This window comes from Phoxinus phoxinus (assembly GCF_949152265.1).
Source record: "Phoxinus phoxinus genome assembly, chromosome: 15".
Classification (NCBI taxonomy): Eukaryota; Metazoa; Chordata; class Actinopteri; order Cypriniformes; family Leuciscidae; genus Phoxinus; species Phoxinus phoxinus.
This window is the reverse complement of record NC_136890.1, coordinates 15,586,660-15,606,660: the sequence shown is the minus strand read 5'-3', so window position 1 is coordinate 15,606,660 and position 20,001 is coordinate 15,586,660. Positions and strand designations below refer to the sequence as shown.

Below are 20,001 nucleotides of genomic sequence, written 5' to 3'. Positions count from 1 at the left end.
CTCAGTACTGTATGTAAATGTTTTTAATCACTCTCTTTCAGCATTGACTCCCACTCTACAGCCACAGGAGAGAATGGCTGCAGTGCGGCCTCTGCATATGCCAGAACCCCCTCCTCTCATCTCCTCTGCCAAACCTGGCGGCTCTATCACGCAGGTAAGAGCAGCACTTAATCTCTCACAGCAGCAATGTTCTTTTGATGTGGTATTACTGGGACCGATCATTTATATTATGTATAGTGCATTCAAAGTGTTTAAATAGCATTTTAATATGTACATGCTGGTGTTAATGCTGTTTTGTATTGCAGGGTACTCCAGTGCAATTGCACAACCCATCTCATGGCTCCGACCACGGGAAAATCCCAGCACCAGGATCCATGGCTCTCTCCTGGATGGACCAGAGGAAAATGGGTGAGTGTGAGTCGTAAGTGCGAGCAATCATAAGTCAGCAATCTGTTTTCCATATCCAACGTCGCCTTCTGTCTCCTTAGGAGGGTTTCCAGTGGTTAAACAAGAGCAGTTGTCTCCACGTAGCTCTGCCTCCTCTCAGGCTGAGAATCTCTCCACACAGGACAGTGCTGCATCACGGGGTGAGTTTGGGACAAATCATCATCCCTCGTCTCATTTCAGTCTTGTTTCAATGAGATTAAAATGCAGAAATAGGGCTTATACAGCGAATAGATTGAAAACAGTATTAACTCTCTCTCACAGGCCCCATGCCAGCTGTTCAGGGTGGCAGCATCACAAAGGGCATCCCTGGCACACGTGTGCACCAAGAACCTCCCATATCATATAGAGGAGGTTCTATCACTCAGGTAGGAAGCTTCCCTTCCCTCTTTTGTCAAAGAGAGGTGGCACTGAACGTTTTCCAAAATCTGTTTTTGCTGCTGCAACATTTCATTCACTAATCAAAAATGTATTTACAACCAATTGAATGAAATTTTACACACATTACAGTGAGTAGTCAGCTCAGATAAATGGCACTTCAACAAACAAATGGAACAGGCAGTTTGCGTCACAGCTATACCACGTCATATTATGACATAACTGGTAATCAGTTGCCATAACAACAGGTACACAGCGTGCAATTCTGTTCTCTCCCTTTATTAATGTGTTTACACGTCTCATCGCAGCCTGATGTTACTGATCACTCAAACGCACTCAATGTGCCAACTGATCTACTGTGGCGCATATTACATGCTCACACAAATCAGAATGTTGTTGGGCGAGCGTTTAATCAGACCGGGGTCAAGTCGGTGTGTAGAGATAAGCTCTGTGTTTATCTCTGACATTTGCTAGAGTTATTGGCAGATTTGTTAGAAGATAAGGAGCCATTGTCTACCTGATACAGGTACTAGTCATATGCAGCTGTATGAAACATGTTTTTTTTAACTAATATGCATGAAGCTTAAACATCATCCAGACTTCCAATTAAAGGTCAAACCTTTAAAAATAATTTGTCCTGCTGTGATTTCTTGCTACAAACTTGAAAAGTTTTCAGCTTCTTTTTTGAAGCACATTTAAGCACGTTTTCCAGTACTGTAACCTAAAAATACAATTGTTATGAAATACCAGAGACAAAAAGTGCTTGCTGCTTTGAATTTTCTGATCTCACAACACAAGGGTCAACCCAGGTCAGACTTGAGGAAGTCTTACCCTCCCTAATTATAATTATTTTTTTCTCCTATGTGCATTGTAGTCTTTTACTCGTTGTCTGTACATATTACATGAGTATACATTTAAGACATCAAATAAATTGACCACAGTAGCTATCTTAGTAAATTTCCATAATTTTATGGTAAACAATTCATTATTGCATGTCAAAAGTAAAGTAAAAGGTTTCATATTTTTTTAAAGACTCAAGTTGTCTCACTTGGATGCATATACGGTTCAAATATGTAGGAAGAGATGATCGCAACTTTCGTTTCATGGCGAATTTAAACAAAGCATTTTCTTTCATCTCTTTCAGGGCACTCCTGCAGATGTTTTGTATAAGGGCACAATAACCCGTCTAATCACTGAGGACAGCCCGAGCAGAGAAAGAAGCAGAGAAGACACTCCTTCTAAGGGGCACGTAGTCTACGAGGGCATCAGTGGACACATCCTTTCATTTGACCGTAAGTGTACACAAACATGTAAATGCTCATAACTTAAGTGATAAAGGCAGAACTAGTTTCAAACTATTGTGTGCGTTTGATCACACAGGGGGTCCAAATTCTAAGGAAGAGGGTCGTGGGGACATGGGTGGGCTGAAGAGGTCCTACGAGATGATGGATGTTGGCATGTCTCGTGTGCCACCCATCAGAGACTCCCTATCTGCCTCTGAAGGTAAGCATTTTTTTTATCGTTCAAGGACATGGAGTTTCACTGTTTCCCGTTTTTCCAGTTGACATTCCTTCACCTGCTTCTTCTCTGTGCTGCAGGTTTGATCAGTCGAGCAATGCCTCATGATCGTGATAGTCCTCATCTACACCACATCCGTGGATCCATATCCCAAGGTCATTATGATCTCAGAAACACAGGCCACAGCCTCGACTGACAACCTTTAGCTTGAGGTGGTCATTGTCTTCATTCTCTATTTCTCTCTCAGGAATCCCACGGGATGACTGTCAACGTCAAAACGTTAAACTGATGAAAAGAGAGGGCTCTCCATCACCCCGTGGCCCTGGTCATCCCACTGATTCTCTTAAATCACGCTCTCATGAAAGTATGGTGCCCACTGTTAAAGAGGGAGGACGATCCATCCACCTGATCCCTCCTGAGGGGGTCGTGATAGGCAAGCCCAAAGAGGGCTCAATTACCCAGGTGACTTATAATTCTGACTTTGACATTTACTTGTTGTGGTGGAAAATCTCACAAATTAATTTAAATACGGTAAAATTCTGAAAGTACTACACTTTTATTGCCACGTTTAAGAAAATCATTTTAGGTTTGGATTGATGCGAGAAGTCTGGCTTTGGTATCTTGGTATTGGTAATTGATATGTTGCCTTTGGCGGCTGATGAAATTAAGCCAAGGCTTTAAATGCTGATATTTGCTCACTGAATGTGTCTTCTACAGGGCACCCCTCTGAAACAAGAGCCCGTCGGCTCATCCAAGCGGCATGACGTGCGCTCCATCATCGCCAGCTCTCCTCGGCCTTATTCTGGACTGCCCCCTCATCTAGAGCTCAGGCCTGAGCACAGAGGGTCTGACAGGGCCCGCTATGAGGAGGTGGGGAGCAAATCCCGACCCAGTGCTGTGGTCAGCACCGCCAGCTCTCTGTCCCGTGCCTCTCCACTGACGATGAGTGGAGAGCAAAGCAGCAGATCCCACCACAGTCCAGTAGGCTATGAAGATCACAAAAGATCTGGCTATCCTCCACCCTCACACAGAGCCTCACCACTGTCCGGCAGAGAGAGCTCACAGCGTGCACATGAAGGTATCATGTTCTACCAGTCAATGGACAATGGAAATTAGTAGCTGATGTGAGTTTTATGAGGTTTTAAAAATGATTGCTCTGTGTCTTAGGGTCTAGTAAGGCCCAGCAACAGGAGAGAAAGTCTACTCCCACCCCTCGAGATATGAGCTCCACTAAGTCTCCACTAACGGTGGGTGAGCACAATGCGTCTTTGGCCTACGAGAGGATCCTGCAGGGGCTGGGAACAGATATGTACCGTGGCCAGATACCTCTAACATTTGACCCTGCAACTCTGCCCAGGGGCATCCCGATTGACCCAGGTATTGCACGCATTTGCATTTTAGCAGTACAAATGACAGGGAATTTTAAAAGGCCTTGTAGAATGTAGAAAACACAATTACTGAATTTACCTTTTATTTTATTTATTTGGAATTTCCCTATTTATTTATTTTCCAAATTAAATTTATTTTTACATATACCATTCAAAAGTTTTAAAGAAATTAATACTTTTTTTCAGAAAACATGCATTCATTTGATCAAAAGTGACCGTAAAGACAAATGCTGTTTTTTTTTTTTTACTTTTATTAAAGAATCCTGAAAAATGCATCACAAAAATTTTAAGTAGCACAAATGTTTTCAAAATTAATAATTAAAAAAAGTGTTTCTCGAGTACCAAATTAGTATTATATAGTGATTTCTGAAACGTCATGTGACACTAAAGTCTGGAGTAATGGCTGCTAAAAATTGATTATTAATTCATTTGAATATATCATCTATTATGTAGGGCCGACAAAAGTAAAGCATGGATTAATTTTAGAATATATGATATGTTGTGTGTGCACATGAGGCGCTTGCACGATCAGTTTGATTTGATAAAGATATAAAGAAAACTACAATGCCTTAGACACTTAGTGTCACAAAAATGAGCGTAGCATATAGCCTACTACTTGTTGCATAGTTTTATATTTTATTTTGTTAATTTGTTAATAATTTAAGTAAAAAATATTTAGTGTAGTCCTATTTATATTATTCCTTTTACTACTTAATTTCTGTTTTTCTCGGATTACAGAAGCACTGCAGGTGCGTGTTGTGTGGGAATGTTCTTTTGTTTATGCTGTTATATTTGCGCATATAAAGCTAAAGCCCTGGAATATAATCTAAATGAACAAAATGCTCTCATTACAATCCTCCACCAGATTTACTATGCTGCACGCAAGTTCACGATAACTTAAAAACTTGCGTACACGAGCTGAGACCTGACGTGAGATTTGATCGTGGTCACCGCTCGCCTCCATATTGATAAATGCCAAGTTTTGCGTGGAAATGGCCTTACGCCCAAATTTCCGTCGTACGTTCGTTTCATAAATGAGTCTTTGTTTTTTCTACATTCATGTGGAGATAAAATGTGAAGGTATTACAACACAAATATATATTTTAAAAAAAAATATCGATTGACAACACTAATATTATGTAATGTATTATCTCTTTTGGACTTTCTGTTTATTGTCTCCACAGCAGCGTATTACTTGCCCCGTCACCTGGCCCCCGCTCCTGGCTACCCTCACCCCTATCCACCCTATCTGATCAGAGGTTTCCCTGAAACAGCAGCTTTGGAGAACCGACAAACGCTCTTCAATGACTACATTACCTCCCAGCAGATGCACCAGTGGCCCGCTGCTGCTGCCATGGCTGCCCAGAGACCTGACCTGCTCAGAGGCCTCACCCCTCGAGAACAGTCCCTAAACTACTCACCCACACCCAGAGGTGAGGGGTCCTCAAAGCAGCCATACCTTTTGTCCTTCACATATTCTAAGTCCTCTAAAGAAATCGAGCACAATTTAAGTAATTAATTCACTGAGAATTACATGAGAGTTAGTAAACAGCGGGGAATTCAGTTTTTGTAGTAAGTATTCCTATATGTTAGTGAACTGGTGGAAGCTTTCATTTAGCTGAATACAGAAATAGGCACTGATTTGTAAATTTGGGCAGTCGTATTAAATATTACATGTTATAATAACATATGATTGTCTGAGGCACGTTCATTTTGTTTACTGTGTATTTGCAGGAACATCTGCATCTCCCATGGATCGTCTCGCATACATGCCAGGAACCTCTCCAGGTTTCCCTGGCGGAGCCTACAACACCTCTCCCATCTCACCAGGTAGAGAGCAGTACACTCACTCAAACACACCACATGGTGATTTAAAAAAAAAATTTGGGGGTAAAAGTGCTATTCACTTCACTTCATAATTGTATTGTCTCTTAACAGTGGGAGCCTCTCACATGAGCAAGATGCAAGGCAGTTTGTCGTCTTCGGAGAGAGAACGAGAACGAGAGAGGGAGAGAGAAAGAGAGCGCGAAAGAGAGAGGGATCGCGAGAGAGAGCGAGAGAGGGACAGGGAGCGAGACCGAGAGAGAGAGCGTGAGAAAGATCGGGACAGGGACAGAGAAAGAGACAAGTCCCTTGGCCATGGTAACGTGGAGCACGCCCCTATTTGGAGACCAGGTGAGCGCCCTCACCACCTTCATTTTGAATATGTAAAGCCACTTTCTGGAATATGTTTAATGCCTTTTTTTAAATGTCTTTTTATTGTCTACATTTGGGAGCTTTTCTCAACAAATATTTATATATGGGATTAATTGTAATACATTTTTTTGGAAGATTTTATAATTAATTTATAATTAATTAGAATCATTAATTGATTTACAGCTGATTTACATACTATTCTTTTATTGTTATTATTTTATTTCAGCTTTATTTAAACTACCCGAAAAATATTTTCAATAAGTTTTAGTTAAAAACGCTATACAGCTGTTGTTATAATTTAATTAGTATTGAGCAGTGGCGGGCCGTGCATTTCACACCTAGGCCTTCAGTGATGTCCACCCTGAATGAATAACTTTTAATAGTGTAGTAGCAGCGCATGCACATACTCTCTACAATTGTTGTGAAAGTCCTGAAAGTTTTATTTTGCTCCGGCAGTTATGGGGTAAATGCGGTGAGTTCGGGAAAGGCCGGGTAGACGGAAACGAGCGAGTGGGTTCGGCTTTTGTGTAGTGTACAGTGGTTCTTGTGTTCCGATTATAAATTCAGAAATGGATCCTCCCTTGTCTTATCCTTCAATGGCTACAACAGTATTAATGTTTGAAAAAATAAGTTGTTTCGATCATAAATTTACAAGAAAAATTAGGAAGAAAATCTTATTCAGCACGGACAAAAACGGGGGCAAAAAATGCATTATACTCTCCAAAACTACTGATTATTTTTTACACAAAATCCATCCTAATTTCTTTCCTCAAATTAAATTAAATTACTTGGTTGAAAGGTTGTCTGTGCTTTTCAGTCCCAACAACCTTTTCTATCGCCATCGAGGTTAATGTGCTGAATGTCGAGTCTGTCCCGTCGTACTTCTGGCATAAGTTTTAATTTGCTTTAGTGCTGAGAGTGTCTGCTCGACAGAAGCAGTAAACAGGGAAAACACCGCAAAACATGATGATGTGTAACGTTACAGCTGACACAAGCTCTCACACAGATTTTTGATCGATATCAATGAGATCAGCGGGACTTTTGCCTTCAAAATCAGTCCTGCCATACATTGCAGTCAGTTCTGTTTTTACCCGGGACAGCTGAATATGGGATTTTTTCCGGTAGGTTTGAACCTGCTGGTGGTCGAGGAAGGAAAGAAACATTAATTTGTGGGTTGAGAAAAGCTATGAAATTAAGAGAACAGACTATTGGGAATAATGTAATACTCATTCAGAAAAAAATGTATATTAAAGTGCAAGTCAGTGATTCTGATAGTGTTTAGGCCAGCAGAGAAGGCCTTGCTGGCCCTGACAGCCCACCACTGGTATTGAGTTGTTCGGTGTACTAGTTAGTGTGCTTTAGTCAGTAGTCAATATGCAGACCATTATTGCTAAATGCCCAAACATTGTGTCCAAACAGGAGCACCTGAACAAATGTGCGGCAGCAGCAGCAGCAGTTCTCGCCCCCCTTCTCATCCATTCATCGTTCACCAGTCGTCCCCGCTCTCCCCCCGTCCCCAGGACAATCTGCAGCAGAGACCCAGTGTCCTGCACAACACCAGCTCAAAGAACCTTACCAACTCTGAGCACAACAGTCCCTCTGTGCTACGGTAAGTCTCTATCCCTCATACTGCAGATGGTCAATCTAATGAGATAAACATGATGAAGCTGGCTTAAATTTGTTTATCTTTACCTTTCTTCAGGCAACCAGGTTCTGCTCGCTACCAAGGCTTTAGTGGGCACCTCCAGAGGTCTGGTTTACCCAGCGAGGGTTACCCATCTGGTACAGACCCAAACGCTAAAGACTCGAGCAGAGATGGGGGCAAAAGCCATGGACGAGGAGGTCTGCCCAAACACCAGGACCTTTCATCCAAGTCTGACCCCAAGCTGGCTAGTCCCGGTGGGGCATACTCGTACAGCCAGGCTCCTGGTTCCCACTACGGGCTGCCCACAGGTCGAGGGCCCCCCTTGCTGGCTCCTGAAAGCAACAGCGGCGGCAGTTCCATCCCGTCCCGCGGCGGGGACGGTCTCAGCAGCGCGTCAAGTAGGGAAAAGACTCAAAACAAAGTGATGTCCATACAGGAACACGAACTTCGAGCACTCGGTAAGACCACCATGACAGCGGCCAACTTCATAAACGCGATAATCATGCATCAAATTTCTTGTGATGCGGCGATGCCAGAGACTGGTGCGCTCGCGACCAACGGCACCTGTGATGGTAAGACGCTCTGGGACCTTTGGGCCGTTAACGCCACCTTCCCTCCCCTTCCCCATCCTTCCTGTTCTCTACCAATCCACCCAAAGCCTTTCCATCCCTCTACCCTTCCCTTCCTCTACCCTTCCTGTGCCCCTGCCCCATCCCCGCCCCCTTACGTCTGTGGCCTAGTGCACGCTTGTGGTGGTTGGCATTGATCAGAATCAACCCAATTTACATTATTTTTTCGGTTTGGTTCATTATTGTTTACTTTGAATATGCTTCTACCCTTTGCTTTTTATCTTTTTTGGCATCCGAAGCATTGCTTAAAGACCACCAAAGGTTTTCCTCCCCGTTTTTTGTCACCTAAACTCATTGGAGCTTTTGCCAAAACATAATTTTCAGGGGAGATTCTGCACGTTTCGGTCCAAACTTCCACAGTTTCAAATATTGAAGCACATTAAACGATTAGAGCTTCTGTTCTGAAACGGCCACAGGCGTATGACTTAGTGGACTGACAATTCACTCTATGCCCTAACGGTCCAGAATGACGTGTCTGGAGATAAGCTTTTCTAGACCAGAGAGAGATCCTGAGGTGAACTTTAAGAGCTCATTCATTCAACAGTGATGTGATTGCTCATTGTTTCATAACTTCCTTATTGGTTTTGCCTCTTGTGTTCCCCGTTTTTTTTTTTCTCCATTTGAGGAACATTTCATAGCTCTTCGTGTTTGCTTCCCGTTTCATTTCCTGTTTTGGAGGGAGGGCACTCTGGCACTATGACAGTTTGATAGCTGCATGAAGCAAACAATTACACAAGTTATAGCAAAAAAGGGTCAAGATGGATCTGGAGCTAAACGAATTTCAAAGTGTTTGGTTCCAAAACAGTTGTTGAACATCTGCATTCTTCTGCCATGCAGAACATGTTACTAAAATACATTTAACTGAATCTACAGCAGAAATTTTGTTGTGAGCTTGCTGTCTGAAATGAATGTGAAACTTCGATTCGGGCCTTTTTTTTAAGGTTTCAGTTTAAAACCTCAAATCTCACAAGCATTGAACACATGAGTCATGTTATTGATTTTAGCACACACTGTTCAAAATTTTGGGGTCAGTAAGAATTTAGACTTTTTTCTGGATTTACTTATATGCAGCAAGGATGCATTAGATTTATCAAAAGTGACTGTAAAGACATTTATAATGTTATAAGAATTATGGTTTCAACAAAAATATTAAGCAGCACAACTGTTTTCAGTAAGACCTTTCTCTTTTGAATGGTAGTTTATATACCGGTAGTTAGGATCATATTTATGAAAGGGGATTTCTGCAAAAATGCTTAAATAATCCATAAGTATCTGATTCTGATTCCGTGTAATGATTCCAAAATCATTAGTTTTTTATAATTTACATCCCTACATTTAACCGATGTTGTTCTTGGATGTGCTTAAAATCCATTAAGATTTTCTTATCCATTAGAATTAAATTCATTGTTGATTTAATTAATTTTTTGTTAAGTATGTAGTTAGGACCCTTTATACTTGGTAGATTTTCCCAAAACTACTATAAGTATCATTAATGGAAATCACAACCAGAATCAGACCTCAATCAGGTGGTACACAATTAAATGGGCTGTCCCTCAGCCTCGTTTTCAATCAGGTCTATTACTAGTAAAGTTCTATTCTTTGTTCTTTTGTAAAGATAAGTCTGCGTAGTGTGGAGACGAGACAGCTGCAGTAAAAAGGAAAATGTCTTTGGACTTACTCCTGGTTATCAAGCAGATGTATCCACCTCTCCTACCTTCACAGCTCATTTTAAACACATTTTGCTTCTGTTTTATTGTTGTGTTTTGTTCTAAGCATTCAATCGGCACAGTGCTTCGCTACAGTCAGATGCCTCCATAATGTTGGCTTGATCTCTGAACACACATGTGAGCAAGTCATTGAGTAATCCCAGAGCCTGTATGTGACCGCACTGCTTTCACACCCGTCTCTGCTCTTACCCTCAGAGTGCTCCAGAGCTTCTGCCACACCATACTTAACTACACTTTCATGTCTTCTTCTCCACTTGTGTGCTTCCCTGTCCTCTCTGCAGCTCACAAAAAGGCAATGGAACAGCTGTACGGGTCTGAGGACAGACTTTCTCCAGGTCAGCAGCCATCCTCTGGCGTCAAAGGCTCTCAGAGAGTGGTCACCCTCGCCCAGCACATCAGCGTAAGTGTCTTGTCAGATTAAGACCTTTCTTTGTTGAGTCAGAACCAGGTTCAGAAAAAAAAACCCAGACAGGCCATAATTTGGGTACTCTGTATTTTATTGCTTTTCAAGTAGAATGTACATAATAATAATAAAAAAATGCTCTGCATTAAAAAACCCTGCTGGCTCTCCAGCAGTCGGGTTTTACATCGCCGCTACGAATTGCGTTCAGATGTGAAGGTATCTGGACGACCCCCTGTGGTTAGCGCAGTTGTTATACCTTGCAGACATATTTGACAGGTTGAATTTGTTAAACATATTGAAGCAAGGGAGAGATGCATCTTTCAGACATATCAGTGCATTCGTTTGCAAATTGGATCTTTGACGTGAGCGGCTGATTAATAAAAATGTTGCATGTTTCCACACTTCGCTGTCATGTGAAAGAGACGGATAAATATCTCTCCTTTGATCAACACAGTCGCTTAACATGTTGAAGACCTGAAACAACAATTCGGTTAGCGATTAGATTAGAGAGGATTTCATTTCAATTGTTTGGATCAGAGACATAGGTGCTGATCCCATGTGTGCTCGGGGGCTCAAGCACCCATGGAAATGGTCGAGCACCAAAGGAAAAACATGAGACTTTCTCCATTTATTTTAACCAATAAGAATAAAAAACAATTGCAGCTTTCAGACACGACATTCTTCTCGTTTTTACAGCTCATTTGAGGCCATTTCTGTGGCCGTTATTTTGATGACAAATGTCAAGAGTGCATGATTGTAACACGAGAGAGCATCCATGCCCTTACAAAGGTTAAAAATAAATTCCAGGGGGGCAAATATGAAATATGAAGTTAATTTCTGGCCCTGTTTAAAGGTTTTAAACAGAAATATGTGTACTTGTCCACTGCATCATCATCACCAAATTGATGTTTTCTCTTTACAGGAGGTGATCACTAAAGACTACACACGCCAGTCGCAGCAAGGCCAGATGGGAGGTCAATCATCTCTGCAGCCTGTTTTTGGGTATCACAACTCCCCTGTGCTGGATCTCACCCGTCCACCGAGCGCCCCCCAAGCCCAGACACCCACCGATCCCAACGCACGCTACACCCCAGAAAGCACTGCTGCGGAGAGGGAGAGAGGGAGGGACAGGTCTCCTCCTCAGAGTAAGGCATCTCCAGTGAGTCTGTCTGCTGATGGGATTGAACCGGTTTCACCACCCGGGGTTTCAGAGCCTGAGACGCCAGGAGCTGCCTACCCCAATGAACAAGCAGAGCAAGGGTATATAACATACAAATGCATTCACACAATAGCGATGGAAGTCAGAATATGTGATTGAGACCCGAGCGGTCACAAGGAGAATCGCACCAAGATATAAACACGGGAGCGATGTTGGCATCCAAAAAAAAAAGTGTTTATTACAAACAGTTGTACAAATAAATATGGTTAAGATCAGAAATAAATAAAAACAGTTTAATAATTAGAACTGTTAGGTACTAAAACAGTACCAACTCTCTTCTTAAACTATTGAGTCCAGACTTTGTGCATCAAGCAGCGCTACAATAAGCTTGTTCAAATTTACTCAAACCATAATCCGTCATCCAATCCTCACTTCCACTACTAACGGCACATATTTTCCCGCTTACTAATTTGAGCATACCATTTTTTTAATTAATTCTTGCCTCACCATGATTAAGTACACAATATAATAACATTTTATATATATTTTGCCTTTCCAGTGGTCAAGAACGCTTTACAATGTACACACAACAAGGAAGGGGAAACACCAATAGGGTAGACAATGATGACAAACAATTGTAGTAGGTTAGAGAAACAAGAATACAGAACAGTAAAAGAGCAGAATAGAGATAAGCACAATGAAATACAGATCACACAACATAAGAATGATAGCATTCAGAATGATTAAGAACAAGCGTTAAAACATCGCTAAATAGAACAGATAAAACCAACACATACATTTGCACAAACATTTTCATTAATAGCTAAAATGAGCGCTCCCATACAGTTTGAACTTTCTTTAAGGACACGCCCACTCAGCTAAAACCGGAAATATAAAATGGCAAATCCCGCGTAAATGTTATAAAATGCATAGGAACAGTAAGAACAAAGTAAAAACAGTGATGGAAGACAACGTCAAGGTCTCCATTAAAGAGTGTTCATCTGAGTGGTTCAAGACCCAAGCACTTTTGTTGCACTTGAACTGGGAATACACACAAAAAAGTGACTGGGTTTGAGGAGTTTATGTGGTTGAAATAAAATAAAAAAGTAACAAATCCTTCCTTTGCTGGTCAATTTGACCCCCCATAGGAATAAATGGAATGTGAGGATTTTTATTTTATTTTATTTGCCAGAACAAACACACACACAAATGAAGGCATGAGACTATAGAACATCCCCAATGCAGAACACGCATACACACAAACCTAGGAATTCCTATCCAAATGAATGAGTGGACCTATAATGGGGGAAATGGGGTTTGTCCTTTCAATTTTTTCAAATAAAAATAAATCAGTCACAATGCAGACTGCACACAGATATGAAGTGGTTAGATTTGAACACAGTGCGAGGGAAGGATGAGGGTTGTGATAAAATATTCATGAATTGGACATCCAATAAACACTCTTTGTCCTATATTTTTATTAATTGTTCTCTATTTTTGTGTCTCAGTATGGGATCTCGTTCTCCGGCCAGTAGCTCTCAACCGCCAGCCTTCTTCAGTAAACTGACTGAGAGCAACTCTGCCATTGTCAAGAGCAAGAAGGAAATGATTAAAAAGATTATGGTTGGATCAGAGGCTGAATTCAGTAAGTTTATGCGACTGTTGTAGTTTTTTTTTTTACTGAAATAACTGGCAAGTGATGTGCTTGTTTTGTTGCTGGCTAAAAGGTATCAAACTTGTCTCTTCCTTTCTCTGTTTTAGACCAGGGCCAGCCTGGGACTGAAATCTTCAACATGCCTGCCTCTACGAATGCAGGTGAGCAGCTCTGCCAGTTGTGGTCTTTTTTTTATACAACAGCAGTTCCTTTAAACTGCTTTCCTGTATCTCAAGAAAAGCTTGGCACTTCACACAGTCCTGTTCCTTTAACACAAGCACTGTAACATCTCTTTTTAGGACCCGTGAGCGTGCGCAGTCACCCGGCACCAGAGGCCAGTGGTAATACTATAGGTCTGGAGGCCATCATCAGGAAAGCCCTCATGGGCAAATATGATGAACAGATGGACGATCGCTCGCCGTCCAACTCTGTCAACTCGTTAAATGCTGGCGTACCAGCTGCTGTCGTGCCGCCAGTTTCAGCGGATGGGCGTTCTGAAGACCCCTACTCCCTGCCAGGTGTGCCAAATAAACCCTTAATAATTCACCTACCTTAAATGGCAGCATGTGTCAGGTTTTGACACCTTTTTTGAACCAAATGTTCCCACAAAGAAAGATAATAAAGTATTAACAGCACGTTGTTAAACTTGTATTTAATAGTTTTTAGTTTTTTGGTAAAGGTAAAGGGAGTGACCTAACCTGTCCATTTTGGCACCTGCCTAATTTGACTAGTTTTTACCAAGTGACAGGTGAATTTGCTCAAATATTTCCATGTCTACAACAAAAGATGCATGGTCTCTCCTTTATATAAGCTGCATTTCTATTGTCCCCCCCCTTGAGTCACGATCCACCAGCTGCGAATGATTTTGGAAACACATTCAGATATCTTAAATCTTTTTCCCCAAAAGTGTACAGCATTTTTGATCATTTTCACAAAACTTTCATGGCCCGCAGAATATTTTATTGTACAAATATCACAAATATGTTTGACTAAACATTTTATTTTAGCTTTGTATTCTTATATATATATATATATATATATAGTGTGGGTAAGTTTCATAAAAAAAAAAGACTTCAACCGGATCAGATTCAGAACGATGATCAAAACAAATATCGCTTCTGTCAACACCCCCAAAGATTGAACAGTCCTATACATCTTCCTTGGTCGACATTTCATTCAGTAAAGTTTTAAGCAATTTTGATTTATAAGCTGTTGAATGTTTTATGATTGATTGCGTTAGACGTGTGTAAGCAATGCTTTTATCGCTTGTTCCTGGATCAGGAGGTGCTTTACTATTTCAGAAGATTAACAGTAACAGTATCCCCCTACCATATGACAACGAAAACATGTATTGCCGGAAAAACTTGTCAGTGTCGGGGAAACATTGTCATAAATGGAGTATATAATATATTTTTGTCTGATGTGTGTCTTGTGTTTAGGTAAATCCAAAGGCGGGCGCTCTAACGGTCGCAAGACGAAGTCTCCTGGTCCTGGGCTGTCTGGAGGCGAGAGACCTTCATCTGTGTCCTCTGTCCACTCTGAGGGAGACTGTAACCGTCACACCCCACTCACCAACAGAGTGTGGGAGGACAGGCCCTCATCTACAGGTACACGCACAAATTAAATGTTAGCAATACTTGCCAACTAAATGAACTGAATGCAAAATTAACTTGTTTTTTTCTTTATTTTTCTCGGTTTCCTCCTCTCAGGCCCCACTCCATTCCCCTGTAATCCCCTGACCATGCAGATGCGTCTCCCCAGCGGGATCATGTCGGCACCCTCGCCTTCCCCTACACATCCAGGCTCGTCGGCGCCCACACAGGGCCAGACTCAACCCCGCACCTGGGAGGAAGAACCCAAACCTCTGCTGTGCTCTCAATACGAGACCCTGTCAGACAGCGAGTGAACACCTCACGCCGCGTACAACAGGACTGAACGTTTGCTGCTTTATGAACAGAAACTTGTTACTGTAAACAGGGATGTTCGTGAACACACACGTACTCATGTCCATACTGACACACACTTATGGGAACACGCATCCATCTGCGCTCATGCCCTCTGATATCTACACACACATACTCATACATGCAGAGACATATGCCGTAATGGACCCCTGGCGCACGCACTCAAGCCATTACTGAATGGCCACAGACGTGTGTGTTGATGTCTGTGTGTTTGTGAATGCGCACACGTGCCGTCACTCCAGGACTACTCGTTGGAAAAATCACTTTTTAGTTTTAATGTGTATATATATATATACACAAACACACACACACACTTCTATTCGTGTAGTCTTGCTGGCCTTATCAGAGTTGACTCATGGACTCGTCTGTTTTGTTGACACATTTTGGAGCATTCCTCATTAGACTGCTCAGGACACATACTCTTATACTGTAATACAACTGCAAACTGTTTGTTTTGTGTGTGTGTGGCATACTGCAAAGGCTGGATGAAACCTCTGCAGAAACACTTGTACGTCCTCTTAGTTCTCATATGCATCTGTAGCTCTTCATTATGGTTTCCGGGAGTGTTCATGTGTTGCAAACATGATGCCGTTGGGCCATCCGATTGTGTGTGTGTGCGCGATGAAACAAGACCTTCAGAGAGGCAGGTTAGCTGATCCCTGTGCTAAACCTTATCCTGTAACATTCTGTCCTTACCTTGCTATTTCAGAGAGTTTACATGGGCGACCATATCATTGGTTTACAGGGTACACATAATGTTCATTTTTTTGACATCAAACCTTCATTTTTTACACTCTGAAACAACTCTAGCTGACCAATACTTTTATTTTCTGTCATCTCTGTGATAGCTGATGGGAGACGTTTCGTTTCTAGTTTATTTTGGATTGTTGTTTTTAATGTACATGAACCTTGATCGCATGTTTTTTTTTGTAATGAGTTAAGCACTTAGTCAGCAAACGGTTCCTGTTGGTGTCCTTCAACAGATGCCGACCTGAATGCAACTTTTTTTCACAGCATTTAATTTACTTCATTTCTTATACAGTGTTTTGTTGATTTGTTTCTTCACCTACCCTGTCAAGCGTTCCACTCTCTAGCGACAATCACTGGCAGAGAGTTGAGCGAGTGGACGCGTCTTTAGAGGAAGCTGCTTTATCAGGTCTGAATGTCCCAACAAACCTGATGTTTTTTCACGTCACCTATTAGTTCAAGAGTTAAAGCCATGCTGTCTGGCCAGTCCTTTGACACGACATTCACTGAGAGCTGCTTTACTTTCGCTCTTTGTGCTTGAACGAAGGGTTCGGATTGTTTGTTTTCCCCCATGGGCTCGTATGAGGCGATGATATATCCTGCGTAATAGAATAAAGAGGTGAGCAGACGCCACACCTCGTATAACCCGTAGTCCTTCACTCTGTACAGTTTTAAAGATAATTCTAGTGTTAAGTGCCATGTATTTGACATACATTTCTGAAGTTAAAAACTACCAAGTGACTACGCACAACAGTTTTTATTTTTATTGTTTGCTCCTTGTTATGCCAGGGTTGTACAATTTGTCACACAGGCACAATTTAAAATCGTGAAGGAGACATTGACTGTGTCAGTCTCTCTAAAACGCCTCTTTTTCAGACCACCTCAGTGGTGGGGTTACTAATTGTTTTGCATGCATATTAGATATAATGACATGTTTTAATTCGTATCGTTTGACTTTTATTTGTCACATGGTTTTACTATGAAAGGTCTCTTTAACAGTTCAAACTGTTGTAACCTCCAGACTTTGGGGATATTTTCGGAAGCTAATTATAAGAATGAAACTTAAAGTTCAGCAGTGGGTTTTATCCGGTTTGGGGGCTTTTGTTGTTGCTTTGGTGGTCAAGGACAGTTTTAGTGCACTACCTAGTGTGGTTTTGTGAAATGGGGCTTTATCTTCAGTCACTTCAATCCCAAATACACTCTCATCAATGTCCCCGAACGGGGTCTGCAAACAGTAGCTATTCTTATTTTCAAACATCTCAGAATGCTCTGATCTCGAGACTCATTCTCTGACATATCACTCCAGACAGTATTGTATTTAGTGGACAAGTCACTCTAAAGTTCAGTGTTTTCTTGTACAGCGAGCCCCTTTCCCCCCTCTATATCGACCGTTTGTTTGACCTTTTGCTAAGGACAGTATTGCACTTTCCCTAGATGAGGCGGCGTTTTATTTGTAACCGATAAACGTAAACGAAGCTGAGAGATTAAAACAAATGAAGAGGAGAGAGACGGGAATACAGCGCTAATCGCCCCTCTTTAAGAATAGAAAGGTTAAGTGGGTATTTGGGTGGCATCTGTTTTTGTACAACCATTTTTTGTGCATATTCCTTTTTTTTTTTCTTTTTTTTTGTATTAAGACCCACTGTATTATAGCGAGGAGTGTAAATAGACCTAAAAGGATGTACATATTTATGTGATTTGCTGCAAGATTGATATTCACACTGTTGTATTTCAACATGGCCACCAGCAAGCTTTGTGGATAGCAGTGTAAAAATTAAACCGGAAAAAAAAACAGACACTGCCTTAATGTTTAAATAAAAAGCTTATTGCCATTGATTTGTTTGCTGTCTTTATTTGTGGTGGAGGGGGGATTGTGCTACTGTTCATTTACATTGCGAATGTTATATTTGTTGGTACTAGTATTTATTTATTTGTCATTTAGCATATCTTATCTCTGAACATGCCAGGCACTGTCTGAAATCACCCACTACAGTGTCCCTTTTATTTGTTTATTTGGAAGGGGCAGCCATTTGTAGTGCACTTGGGAAGAATTTAGGACACTTCCTAAAAGCCAGTGATTAATGCTGAGCATACTGAGCACAGCAAAGACCCCCAGTGTTGAAAAATGTTTTTAATGTATATGTCTGTGCAGTGTTTTTAATATGCTAACCATATGGACAAACCATTTCTCTTGAAAACTGCAGTGAACCAAACAGTGGTTGTGCGTAGATAAAATTGGTACTTATTTTGAATAAGTAATAACTCCACAACGGTAAAAAAAAAATATGCTTTATATAATAAGTGTGTGTAGTTAGAATGTAATATTGACGTACTACATCCACCATGTTGTCATTATCAAGTGACCTACCACCTTGGCATTGATATATTTGTAAGCCTGCCGACTCTATAGAGCAGTGGCATGGAAAAACGAATGTCTGGTAAATATGGAACCTAAAACTAACTTTACCCCACTTACCAGGCTGCGTTTAACTCCACTTTTAGACAAACTCATGAACTTCCCCTCTGGGGAATCATCGCCGCCATTGTGTTCGACTTTGTCAAGAGGACGAGGGAAGTTTATTTGGACAGACCTTCGACCCCTCGATTTTGACAGAGGGAGCAAGTCTACTAAATCGCTGCTGCCTCCCGATTCAGTGGCTGCATCTTTCGACGGCCTATTGCGTCTCCGAGGCGTGACGAAGGCTGTCCCAATTCGAAGGCTCCTTCAAACATGGCCTCAAAATACGTTCTTCGTTTCGAAGGCAATGAAAGGATGGATCCTTCAGTGTAGCCTATCCCAAAATTCATTGTGTGCCGGGGACAACAGTTTTTTTTTTTTTAAATTGCTTGATTACGCTTTTAAATCTAATTATTGGGTTTCTTTACTCAAATTATATAATGTCTAATGATACAAATTATATATATCAGTGGTGGGCCGTCAGGGCCAGCAAGGCCTTCTCTGCTGGCCTAAACACTATGAGAATCACTAACTTGCACTTTAATATATATTTTTTATGATTGAGTATTAAATTATTCCCAATAGTCCGTTCTCATAATTTCGTAGCTTTTCTCTTGGTTGCGCTGCTTCTAGTAGTGTATATTTATTTTAGTGCTTTTATCCAATCATATTTCAGTCATCATGTGTTGCCAGGGTCAAATATATCTGCTTCGAGGCCTTCAGAATCGATAGTGCGGGCGCCTGTAGCTTAAATGAATGGCAATGAAACTGTTGCTTTAACCAATCAGATAATCGGTCAGATTTAATCAGCCAATCAGATATCGAGTTGATTGCACCGGGGCCATCTAGCAGGCATACAATAACGTAAGCATTTCCACGCCCTTTGATTGGATGGTCAGAGCGTGTACTATTATTACTGGTAGTCAGAGCTAGCTAACCGCATCTGTAGCGAACTGTGTAAACTAAAATAATACCTGTAACGTTAGATTTAATAGTTTTTCAACCCACAAATTAATGTTTATTTCCTTCCTCGACCACCAGCAGGTTCAAACCTACCGGAAAAAAATCCCTTATTCAGCTTACGCAGAGTCACGGAACTCTATCGATCTGTCCGGGTAAAAACAGAACAGACTGCAATGTAAAGTTATGCCAGGACTGATTTTGAAGGCAAAAGTCCCGCTGATCTCAATGATATCGTTCAAAAATCTGTGTGAGAGCTTGTGTCGGCTGTAACATCACACATCGTCATGTTTTGCGGTGTTTTCCCTCTTTACTGCTTCTGTCGAGCAGACACTCTCAGCACTAAAGCCAATTAAAACTTATGCCAGAAATACGACGGGACAGACTGGACTTTCAGCACATTAACCTCGATGGCGATAGAAAAGGTTGTTGGGACTGAAACGCACAGACAACCTGTACAACCAAGTAATTCAAGTCTTTTTGAGGAAATAAAATAGGATGGATTTTGTGTAAAAAATCAGTTTTGCAGAGTAGGCCTATGTCCAAAAAATCATTATAATGCATTTTTTGCCCCTGTTTTTTCCGTGCTGAATACGATTTTCTTCCTAATTTTTCTTGTAAATTTATGATCGAAACAACTTTTTTTTTTTTCAAACATTAATACTATAGCCATTGAAGGATAAGACCGGGATGAGGATCCGTTTCTGAATTTATAATCGGAACGCAAGAAC

At 41.3% G+C, this 20,001-nt stretch overlaps 1 protein-coding gene across 7 annotated transcripts in view; it reads left to right on the top strand.

The window, feature by feature from the left end:
- Window positions 1-17,686, top strand: part of ncor2 (nuclear receptor corepressor 2) — a 109,922-nt gene extending 92,236 nt beyond the window's left edge. For 4 of the 7 annotated variants that reach the window (XM_079638496.1, XM_079638494.1, XM_079638495.1 and 1 more), the window contains 22 exons: window positions 42-154; window positions 306-408; window positions 489-587; window positions 709-812; window positions 1,967-2,114; window positions 2,203-2,325; window positions 2,421-2,495; window positions 2,588-2,802; window positions 3,058-3,418; window positions 3,508-3,717; window positions 4,913-5,161; window positions 5,463-5,558; window positions 5,667-5,903; window positions 7,344-7,533; window positions 7,627-8,141; window positions 10,207-10,325; window positions 11,251-11,588; window positions 12,996-13,132; window positions 13,249-13,302; window positions 13,441-13,659; window positions 14,581-14,748; window positions 14,851-17,686. In XM_079638496.1, coding sequence (XP_079494622.1) covers window positions 42-154; window positions 306-408; window positions 489-587; window positions 709-812; window positions 1,967-2,114; window positions 2,203-2,325; window positions 2,421-2,495; window positions 2,588-2,802; window positions 3,058-3,418; window positions 3,508-3,717; window positions 4,913-5,161; window positions 5,463-5,558; window positions 5,667-5,903; window positions 7,344-7,533; window positions 7,627-8,141; window positions 10,207-10,325; window positions 11,251-11,588; window positions 12,996-13,132; window positions 13,249-13,302; window positions 13,441-13,659; window positions 14,581-14,748; window positions 14,851-15,047 — 4,070 coding nt within the window. In that variant the 3' untranslated portion in view covers window positions 15,048-17,686. The remainder of the gene's footprint in view (window positions 1-41; window positions 155-305; window positions 409-488; window positions 588-708; window positions 813-1,966; window positions 2,115-2,202; window positions 2,326-2,420; window positions 2,496-2,587; window positions 2,803-3,057; window positions 3,419-3,507; window positions 3,718-4,912; window positions 5,162-5,462; window positions 5,559-5,666; window positions 5,904-7,343; window positions 7,534-7,626; window positions 8,142-10,206; window positions 10,326-11,250; window positions 11,589-12,995; window positions 13,133-13,248; window positions 13,303-13,440; window positions 13,660-14,580; window positions 14,749-14,850) is intronic. The other 3 variants (XM_079638499.1, XM_079638498.1, XM_079638497.1) reach the window with 2 other exon arrangements.
- Window positions 17,687-20,001: the final 2,315 nt, after the last annotated feature.